Below are 10,761 nucleotides of genomic sequence, written 5' to 3'. Positions count from 1 at the left end.
TGGTTTTTTGAGACAGGGTTTCTCTGTGTAGCCCTGGCTGTCCTGGAACTCACTCTGTAGACCAGGCTGGCCTCGAACTCAGAAATCTGCCTGCCTTTGCCTCCTGAGTGCTGGGATTAAAGGTGTGCGCCACCACGCCCGGTTTGAGGCTAAATTTTATAACTGGTATTGATGAAGAAGAAAAAGAAATACAACACTGTGAGCAGGAAAACAAGTTACAATGGCTACTGAAGAGCAAAATGGAAGACTCCACAAAGACTTAAAAGCAGAATTATTACATGGTCTAGCAACCCTACTATTGGCCATCCATCTACAGACAATGAAATCAGTATTCACACATTCATGCAGCATCAATCACAACTGCCAACACATAAAGTTGATAATGCAAGTGTCCACCAACAGGTCAGCTGGGACATGAATGTTTGCATTCATAGTAGAATGCTGTTCATCCAGACAAAAAAGAAGAGTGTCCTATTGGGAAATTGTTATGTGAAATAAGTCAGACACACAGACAAGTACTTCACCTAAAAATGAACTCATGGAAGTGAACAGCAAATGTGGCTCTTAGGAGTCCAGAAGGAGGCTGAAATGTTGGCCACAGGACACAAAATTTTACTTAGAGAGGAAGAATAAATTCAAGAGCCCTCTTCTAATTTGATGACTATAGTTAACTGCTCACTCTCACATGTATTTATGTATATGTATATATATGTAACATATAATATACATATATACAGGTATGTATTACACACACATATATTAATATATATGTAATATATATATATATCACAAGTTTCTTTGTGTAGCTCTGGCTGGCCTGGAACTCACTGTGTAGATCAGTCTGGTCAAACTCAGAGAACCGCCTGCATCTGCCTCCCTAGAGTTGGAATTAAAGGTGTGTGTCACTACCACCAGGGGCATTTTGTTTTTTGAATTACTTTTTTTTTTTTTTTTTTTTTTTTGCTTTTTTCGAGACAAGGTTTCTCTGTGTAGCCCTGGCTGTCCTGGAACTCACTCTGTAGACCAGGCTGGCCTCGAACTCAGAAATTCGACTGCCACTGCCTCTGCCTCCCAAGTGTTGGGATTAAAGACCACCACTACCTGGCTAAATTACATTTTATTTATTTATTTATTTATTTATTTTGGTTTTTTGAGACAGGGCTTCTCTGTGTAGCCCTGGCTGTCCTGGAACTCACTTTGTAGACCAGGCTGGCCTCTAAATTACATTTTAAAATACCACTTAAAGAGTATTCTTTTCAACACATGTAAAAAGAGTTTATATGCTAATTAGTTTATTCTGGGGACCCAACCAGAGATGAACACTCAGACATTGTATAGGCAACTGAAAATCTTTACTTGGACTGGCTGGGACTATACTCAGGTATTGCGATCCTAAGTGTAGCACTGAGTTATCAGAGCAAGCTTTGTTTTGTTTTTAAAAACGGTTTCTTCCTTCCTTCCTTCCTTCCTTCCTTCCTTCCTTTCTCTTCTTCTTCTTCTTTTTTTTTAAGAATTATTCATTATATGTATATGAGTACACTGTACTTGTCTTCAAAGCACCAGAAGAGGGCATCAGATCCCATTACAGATGGTTGTGAGCCACCATGTGTTTACTGGGAATTGAACTCAGGACCTCTGAAGGATCAGTCAGTGTTCCTAACCTCTGAGACATCTCTCTAGCTCAGAGCATGTTTTTTTTTTTATAGGTAGAACCCACTTCCTGGCATTTCCTCAGCAGCTGCAGGGTCTTCACATAAGCAAGCAGTTTAACAGAAGCTGGGGTAAGCAGTTAGCTGGCAGGGGAGGTTGGCACAAACAGGAGCCCAGATAGGTTAACCAGGGCATCCTGACCTTGGGTTCCTAGAAGAGAGTTGGGTAATTTCCCACAGGAGTCTCCATCAAGGAGATCAAATTCAAATTAAACCTGAAATGGCCTCAGCAAGAATACAAGACGGAGGAATTGCTCCATTGTCTTGCTCTGTCACAAGGTTAATTTAGTCATTTCACACGCAAACATTTAAAAACCAGAAACTCAGTAAATGTACAGACTTTTGCCAGGTGTGGTAGCAGTCGGGAGACAGAGGCCAACCAAACCAAACCAAAATTGAGAGGCTGGACATAGTATCACAGGCACTCAGGAGATGAAGGCATTTCAAGGCTAGCCTCAGCTACATAGAGCCTGAGGTCATCCTGGGCTATACCAAATTTTATTTAAAAGGGAGAAAGGGGGAAAAAGATCACCCTGAATCCCACTTTTCCTCTCAGTTTCTCCTATAGGCTTTATCCTGCTAAGCTGACCAAGTAATTGCCCATATTGTTTTTTTTTTAGCTATTTATTGTTTCCTTCATATCAGGTGTTTTTTGTTTGTTTGGGTTTTTTTGTTTGTTTCTTTTTTTTGTTTTTGTTTTTTACGAGTTGTCTACCCAGACCTACGCTACCGGTACTTGCCCCACTAGCTCACAAGCTCCTCAGAGTTATCTACACTTCTCTGGTATCCAGTGAACGCTGAATGAATATTGAATGCTCAGTAGGTCTTTATTGACTGGTGGACAGGAAGTGCTTCAACCTCTAAGCTCCGACTCCTGGCCAGTCACTGAAGCAGCAATGTCTTCTCTTGTCCACTTCTCATGGGATATAAGAGTTCTTTGACTGTGACGATCCACTTGCCCATTCCCACAGGCAACTCCTCACATCCTTCCTTCTCCTCAATTACTAATTCTTTTTCCTTTTTTTTTTTTTTTTGTTTGTTTGTTTGTTTGGTTTTGGGGCCAAGGGTCTCTCCTGGCTGTCCTGGAACTCACTGTGGAGACAAGGCTGTCTTCTAACTCAGAGATCAGCCTGTCCCTGCCTCTTGAGTGCTGGGGTTAAAGGCGTGTGCCACCACGCTTCGCTTTCCTTTACTAATTCTTTCCTATCAGTATTCAAAGATGTGTTAGCCAGTCAAACGCAAGTCTCAAGCTCCTCTTCGGCCAAGCGTCAGGTCAGTACCCGACCACCTCCTTTTCTGGCTTTCCAGGACTGTGCCTTAGGTTCTCAGACTCCCTGGCCTCTTTTTTACCTACTGGGACGTCCCAGCCTTGTGGTCTCCTGGGGGCGGAGTCAGGAAAGAAATGGCTGTTAGGGGTTAACCGAAGGATGAGAGGGATGTGAGAGGCCAGACCCGGGGGTGTGTAGAGGAAGAACGTGAGCCCTTGTGACGCGCAGCAGGGACTTAAGACCGGCGAGGAGTCTCGCGTCCCGGAACCTCATTCAGATCCACGGCAGGAAAACCGCGGGTGCGCAGTGCGACAACTACGCCTGCGCCGCCGCCAGAGCCCGACTACCTTTAGCAAGGGGACAGAAGCTGAGTGGGTGGTGACAATCGGGATTCCGGAAGCCCACCTTTCACCCGGAAATGATTGTGGAGGAACATGGCGTTGCTGGTGCGAGTCCTTGTGAGTGCAGGAGTACTTTTCTGGAGACGCACGCGCGTCTCCAGGTTGGGCTTGGAGAGGGCGGGGCGGGAGGAGCAGGGGAGAAATGGGGGAGCCTGTGCTGTCCCTCCTTTGCGTGGTCGCCTTTCCCCAGGGGAACTGAAGCACCTTTCCACTTCTCCTTACCCCTGTTTTGGCCTTGGCTCCTCCACTTTTTCGAAGGTAGTGCCCTCGGATCTTTATGTGATGAGGATCGTTCTCCGGGATAGAAACACGTCGGGCACTGATGGGAGTCGGGAGTTGCGGGGGAAACCGGGGGAGGTGGGTCCAGTCCAGGTCTGTCACAGTGTGCAGTGTGACCTTGAGTAAGATACGGGATGGTCCCTGGCCCATGTGAAAAATAAGGACATTCATCTCCTGCAGGTCCCTTTGGATTCTGAGGTTCTTTGAGTTTGTTGTAGAGACTTTAAATGAATTTTTACTTGTATAGTTCAGTGGAATGCACAAGTTATTAGAGCAAAAGCTGCAGGAGAGACTGTCCTGTGGCTTTCTCTTTGCCCAGCATATTTAGCGCAACCTAACACCTGTTGAATGAATGAAGGAAGGAAAGACTTCTAGACTGGTTCTTATTCGCGTCGGGAGCTCTGTCCAATTCCCACCTAAGATTTGGCCTTAAATCCTCTTTAGAGTCACTACTGACTTCTAGGACGAGTTAAGAAAATGACAGAGTGGACTCGGTTCCTAGTCATGAAGACATGGGCAGTTTGTAATTTAAGTCAGGCATTTACAGAACTTGGTCAAGGGCACTGTTTTACATAGCAGACATTACTCCTGCCTCTGGCTGTCTTTTGCATTACCCATGTGTTTTACATCAGTTCACTCCGCATTCTACTTAGATTCCTTGCCATCCTAGCAAACTGCTTCTTCAGTTGCTGCTCAAGAGGTTTTGTTTGAGAGGCATGTCCCGGTTACCCAGAGAGTGGTTCATTCATTTGCTGAAGTAATTACAGATGCTAACTAAGGCAGAAGTGGAATTAGCTCTGAGGATGACTGGGGAAAATGGTCACTGGTCTGTTGTAAATTATTTATGTGTGCACACGTGCAGCGGCTCTGTGTGTGTGTGTGTGTGTGTATGTGTGTGTGTGTGTGTGTGTGTGTGTGTGTGTAGTGAGGGTGAAACCTCATGCATGCTAGGTAATGACTTTACTGCTGAACCCTAGATTATTTTTAAAGACCGATACTTTGGTGCGAGAAAAAGCAGGTTGGGCCAGAGACCTGAAATGCACACCTTGATTTTCCTTGGAGATTCTCGGACAGCTCTCTTCAATTTCTAGTTCCTGAGCGTTGTAGGGATAGTTGCAAGTTCATTTCTTTGCTGCTAGCAACCATAAAAACTATCTCCCATCTACCCTCTATTCGGTGGGCCTATTTTTCTATTTCCTGTTTATCTTTCTTGGTACAAACATGCACAAGTAAATAAAGAAAATCTCTTTTGCATGCTTATTCCCTGAGGTCGTCTTATACATTGTAACAGAACGAGATGAAGCTATGAAAACTTCCCTGGGCTAGTTCATGGTGGAAGTCAGTAGGAAAGTAGTAGCAGGTGTTTATTGCTTACCTGCTTGGATTGGGATTTGGGCTGCGCACTGCAAGGGCTTCGCACTAACATTCAGCTGAGCCTCTCTAGACCTGGGAAGCCTTGGTGGAAATCTTAGCTCCACCACTTGCTGTAGACAGAATCCTAAGTATCTGGGCTTCTCTGAGCTTCAGGTTTCTTCCTTCCTTCCTTCCTTCCTTCCTTCCTTCCTTCCTTCCTTCCTTCCTTCCTTCCTTCTCTCCCTTCCTTCCTTTTTCTTTTTCTTTTTTCTTTCTCCCTCCCTCTATTCATCTCTCTGTCTTTCTTTCTTGTGTTTTTTTTTTTTTTTTTTTTGAGACAGAGTTTCTCTTTATAGCTTTGGCTGTTCTGAAACTTGCCCTGTAGATCAGGCTAGTCTTGAACTCAGAGATCTGAGTTATTTCTTCATGTGTGTGAATGCGCGCATGCCTGAGCATACAGGCCACACTGAATATGAAGGCTAAATGACAACTTGTGGGTCGCAGGGGTAAAATCCAGGTCATCTGGCTGCCTTTTCCAGTGAGCCATCTCGCTGACACCAGAGTTTTGCTTTGTTTGTTTGTTTGTTTTGAAGCAGGGTTTCTCTGTGTAACCTTGGTTGTCCTGGAACTCAGGATCAGGATAGCTTACAATTCATAGAGATCCTGGACACTGGATCAGCACACTGGACAGCTGGTGTGCTGTTTTACAGTTCTACCACCAATAGACAAAAACATTCAGTTTCTCCAAGCGTAGTTTTCGTTTGTTTTGTTTTTGGTTAATAGTCATTCTAATGGGAGTGAAACAGTATGATGTTGAGCTTCTGTGTCTGTCACTTGTGTATCTCTGGAGAAATGACCAAGCTGTTTGCTTTTTTGGGTATGGGATGAGGTCTTACTTTGTAGCTCTGGCTGGCCTTGAACTTGCATTGATCCTCCAGTCTGTCTTATTTTGGGGGAAGGTGGTCTCTACATAGATAGCCCTGGCCTTCCTGGGACTCACTATGTAGACCAGATTGGCCTCAAAGTTACAGTTGCTGAGTCTAAAGATCACTATGCCTGAATTGTTTGGTTTTTTAAAAAACAGTTTCAAGTAGGTCTTCCTGGAACTCTCTATGTAGCTGAGGCTGGCCTTAAATGCCTTACCATGATAGGCAGATGCACTAACTATAAGACCTAGCCTATGGTAAAAGTTTTTACAGTATTTTTGGGGGAGGGGTGAAGGAGGGTTGTTTTTGTGATTATACTGGAGATATAATTAGCACCCTAATTTATTACACTTTAGTTTGAGTTGATACCCACTTGATTTTAGAGATATAAGAACTATGCTTCTATATAGTTGTACTTATGTCTTATTTTATGATGCTACTGTCATTCAGATCACAGCTTTCTATATGTATATCAACAGGTTTATAATTATCTTTTATTATTATCTTTTAAATTAAAATATTGAGCCTAAAGTCAAGCAGTGGTGTCTGTGCCTTTAATCACAGCAGTGGCAGGGGCAGGGGGATCTCTTGAGTCTGAGGCCAGCCTGGTCTACAGTGCAAGTTCCAGGACAGCCAGGACTACACAAGGAAACCTTGTCTTGAAACTCTCTTCCTCTCCCCCCAAAACCCCCAGAGACATAAAAATAATAAAGAAAATTATTTACTTAAGTAGTTCACTTTACCAGTGTAGTTTATTTCCTCATGTAGATTTGAATTCCTGTCCAGCAACCCCTTTTTTATTATTTTGTGATTTTAGGTACATGAGTATTTTGCCTGTGTGTGTGTGTGTGTGTGTATATATATATATGTATATATATATATATATATATATATATATATATATATGTGTGTGTGTGTGTGTGTGTGTGTGTGTGTGTGTGTGTGTGTGTAGCACATGCATGTGCATGCTTGGTGCCCACTGAGCTCAGAAAGAGGTGTTGGATCCCCTGAGACCAGAATTACAACCAGTTATGAATCACCACGTGGGTAATGGGAACCGAATCCAGGTTTTCTGCGGGAACAACAGTGCTTTTAACCACTGAGCCAACTTGACAGCCCATCCAGCACCCTTTTTTTTTGGGTGGGGGAGGAGTAATGTTTTGTAGGTTGTGTTTGCGGTCTACACATTCTCTCAGTGTTTGTTTGTCTGGGAAGATTTTGTTTTACCTTCCACTTTATTTTCGATTGATAGTTTTGCTGGATATTGAAATTGCACTTATTGGTCCCCCCACCCCACCCCTTTTCCTTTTTGAGACAGGGTCCCGCAGTATAACTTAGACTAGCCTCAGACTTGGCCATAGTTCTTCCTGGGGGACCTAGGTGCTAGCATTACAGTTATGTCCCAACATGCTTAGGGTATGACAGTCTTTCTCGTTTAACATTTCAAGGATTTGCTTCCCAGAGCTTTTTGGCTGCTACAGTTTCTGAGGATAAATCAGCCCAGCATCACTGAGGCCCCTTGTGTATGATGAGTCGCTTCTTGCTGTTGTCAACACTTTTTTTCCCACCTCTGTCTTTTGACAGTTTGGCTATGTTTTATTTTTATCTTTTTTTTTTTTTTTTTTTTGGTTTTTCGAGACAGGGTTTCTCTGTATAGCTCTGGCTGTCCTGGAACTCACTTGGTAGACCAGGCTGGCCTCGAACTCAGAAATCCGCCTGCCTCTGCCTCCCGAGTGCTGGGATTAAAGGCCTGCGCCACCAGGCCCGGCTTATTTTTATCTTTTTTTTTTTTTTTTTTTTGGTTTTTCGAGACAGGGTTTCTCTGTATAGCTCTGGCTGTCCTGGAACTCACTTGGTAGACCAGGCTGGCCTCGAACTCAGAAATCCGCCTGCCTCTGCCTCCCGAGTGCTGGGATTAAAGGCCTGCGCCACCAGGCCCGGCTTATTTTTATCTTTTTTTTTTTTTTTTTGGTTTTTCGAGACAGGGTTTCTCTGTGTAGCTGTTTAGCCCTGGCTGTCCTGGAACTCACTTTGTAGACCAGGCTGGCCTTGAACTCAGAAATCCGCCTGCCTCTGCCTCCCAAGTGCTGGGATTACAGGCGTGTGCCACCACGCCTGGCTCTGAATGTATTTCTACACATGGTACATTGTGTGCAGTGCCTGCGGAGGCCAGAGAAGAGTGTCAGATCCCTTAGAATGGGAGTTACAGATGGTTGTGAGCTGTCTTGTGGGTGCTGGGAATTGAACTCAGGACCTCTGGAAGAGCAGTCAGTGCTCTTACCCGCTGAGCCATCGCTCCGGCCCTCAGTTCTGCTTTTGAGCCACAGTGCTTTTCATTTTGGTTGTTTTATATTCCAATTCTGGATTAAATACATTTTCTAAAATCTTTTAGACAATCTCATGTAGCCCATTGTGGTCTCAAACCCACTATGTAAGCAAGGATGACCTTGAACTTCTGAATCTCCTGCTTCTGCTTCCCCGTGTTAGGATTACAGATGTGTACCCCAGGCCCAGTTTCCTGTGAGTGTACATGGGCTCCAACCCAAGGCTTTATGCACACTGGGCAGACACTCTGCTGATTGAACCCTTACACAGAACTTTAGTGCAGAGCACCATTCCTGTACATGTTTATACACGTCCGGTTGAAACAGGAGTTCTCACTGAACCTGGAGCTTGTTGATTGGCTAGGTTGGCTGGTCAATGGGCCCTCGGAGATCCTCCTGTTTCTTCCTCCCCGGTGCTGGGATTGCAGGTTTGCACTGCTGGCTTTTCACTAAGGAACTGAACTCAGATCCTTTCTACAGACTGAATCATCTCCCTTGCCGCTAGCCCCATTTAAAAATCAATTTCTTTGTTGAAATTAATATTCTCTATTTGTTGAGACAGTATTCTACTTGTCAGTGGTATTTATTTTTCTTTCTTCTCTCCTCTTTCTCTCTCTCTTTCTCTCTCTCTCTCTCTCTCTCTCTTTCTCTCAATAACAACAGTGTCTCGTGTGTCTCAGGCTAGTCTCAGCCTCCCTATAGCACTGAGAATGACCTTGGACTTCTGTTCTCCAGCCTCCACTTCCTAGGATTGCTGGCTACACCACATGCCAGGTTTATTTGGTGCTGGGATGGCACCCAGGGCACCATGCATGGTATAGTACCAGCCAAGCTGTAGTTCCAGTCTAAATTTGCCTTGCTTCTACTTGTAACTTCCTCCTGTTTTCCCACATCTCTTTAGACCCTGGCTTAGAGAATTTTATCTGAACCTGTATATCCGTCTTTAGGAAATGATACCTGGTACTGAATGATTCTCGTCAATTTATCAGTTTCGTTTTTTGTTTTTTAAAAAAGATTTATTTGTTATGTGTATGGATCTTTGCCTATATGTATATGTGTATGTATATATGTATAAGTATGTATGTATACATGCATGCATTTATGTATGTATATATACACATATGTATGTATGTACACCATGTGTGTGTCTAGTGCTCACCGAGGCCAGAAGAGAGCATTGGATCCTCTGGAACTAGAGTTCAGGATGCTCACAGGTCATACGGTGGATGCTGGGAATCAAACCCAGGTCCTTAGCAAGAGCAACTGGTGGTCTACACTGATGAACTGTCTCTCCAGCCCCAAATGTATCAGTTCTAATAAAAGAAAACACCAGTAGACATTTCTCATTTGGAAAGCATTTCAAGAGATCGAACCTTAGCTGGAATAAAGTATTTTTAACTGTTTGAAATGGGATCTCTCTGTGTAGTTCAGGCATATCTGTTACTCATGATCCTTCTGCTTCAGCCTCCACGTTAGGGAAGTGATCAGGGATGTGTATCACCATTGCCCAGTTGGCTTCCTCTTTTTATTTGGAAATAAGGTTCTGTGGATGTCCATTCAAGACATCTAATCTGTGAACTTAGGAGACACTCCACAAAAATGCCTGAAGATTTAACATCCAAGTGCCTTTCTCCAGCTCACCCCAGACTCTCCTGCCCCCAAGGAAACGGGGAGTGGGTACAGCTTAACCACAAGGTGCAGTTGTGGCACTGGATTCTATCTTTAATCTATAGAAGAGGCGACCTAACCTCATAGAGCTTATTATTTCATGTGGCTTTTATGACTAGAGGAGCCAAGAGTAGACTCATTACTTTCTGACTGAATATATGGTTCTTTCTATGCTGTGCTAATTTTTATTGTTTTGTGTGTATCTCTCTGTGTGTGTGAGTGTAGACACACGTGGTATAGCATCATACGTATGTCTGGTCTTGGGAGTTCTCTCCTGCCACCTTGAGGGATCTGAGGATCAAACTCTGGTCATCTCTCTACCCATTGAGCCATCTTGCCAGCCTACAATAAGCTGTTTATTTATATTTTATTTTTTAAAAAGATGACACTGGGCCTCATCTATCTGTCTGTCTGGTCTGTCTGGTCTATCTATCTATCTTTGTATTTGTGTACATACATGTGCTCATGTGCACCATGGTATGGGGTCAAAGGATGACCCCCAGGAATTGGCTCTGTGTCCACCATGTGGGTTCAGGGGACCAAACTCAGGAGGCAGGCAGCAAGTCATCATGCCTTTCTCAAATATGGTGCTTTTTGCTCTTTGTTTTATTGTTTTTTCTTTTTAAATACTCATGTGTATGTACATGGGAGAATATAAGTGCCAGCAGAGGCCAGAAGAGGGTGTTGAATCTCCTGGAACTGGAGTTATAGACTGTTGTGAGCTACTATGTGTGTGCTGGGAATTGAACCTGAGTCCTCTGGAAAAGCAACCAGTGCTCTTAGCTGTCCCGCGCTACCTTCTCGCCAGCAAGAAATGACGCGGCACACAAACA

At 43.9% G+C, this 10,761-nt stretch overlaps 1 protein-coding gene across 2 annotated transcripts in view; it reads left to right on the top strand.

Annotated features, from left to right (window-relative positions):
• The first annotated feature begins 3,138 nt into the window (after positions 1–3,138).
• LOC110317798 (ubiquinol-cytochrome-c reductase complex assembly factor 1) overlaps positions 3,139–10,761 on the top strand; it is an 83,852-nt gene continuing 76,229 nt past the window's right edge. The window contains exon 1 of one of the 2 annotated variants that reach the window (XM_021192573.1): positions 3,139–3,435. In XM_021192573.1, coding sequence (XP_021048232.1) covers positions 3,412–3,435 — 24 coding nt within the window. In that variant the 5' untranslated portion in view covers positions 3,139–3,411. Of the gene's footprint in view, positions 3,480–10,761 lie in introns of both variants that reach the window. The other variant, XM_029536686.1, reaches the window with a different exon arrangement.

The sequence above is a fragment of the Mus pahari genome, chromosome 3 (genome assembly GCF_900095145.1).
Source record: "Mus pahari chromosome 3, PAHARI_EIJ_v1.1, whole genome shotgun sequence".
Classification (NCBI taxonomy): domain Eukaryota; kingdom Metazoa; phylum Chordata; class Mammalia; order Rodentia; family Muridae; genus Mus; species Mus pahari.
This window is presented reverse-complemented; position numbering and strand designations above follow the sequence as displayed.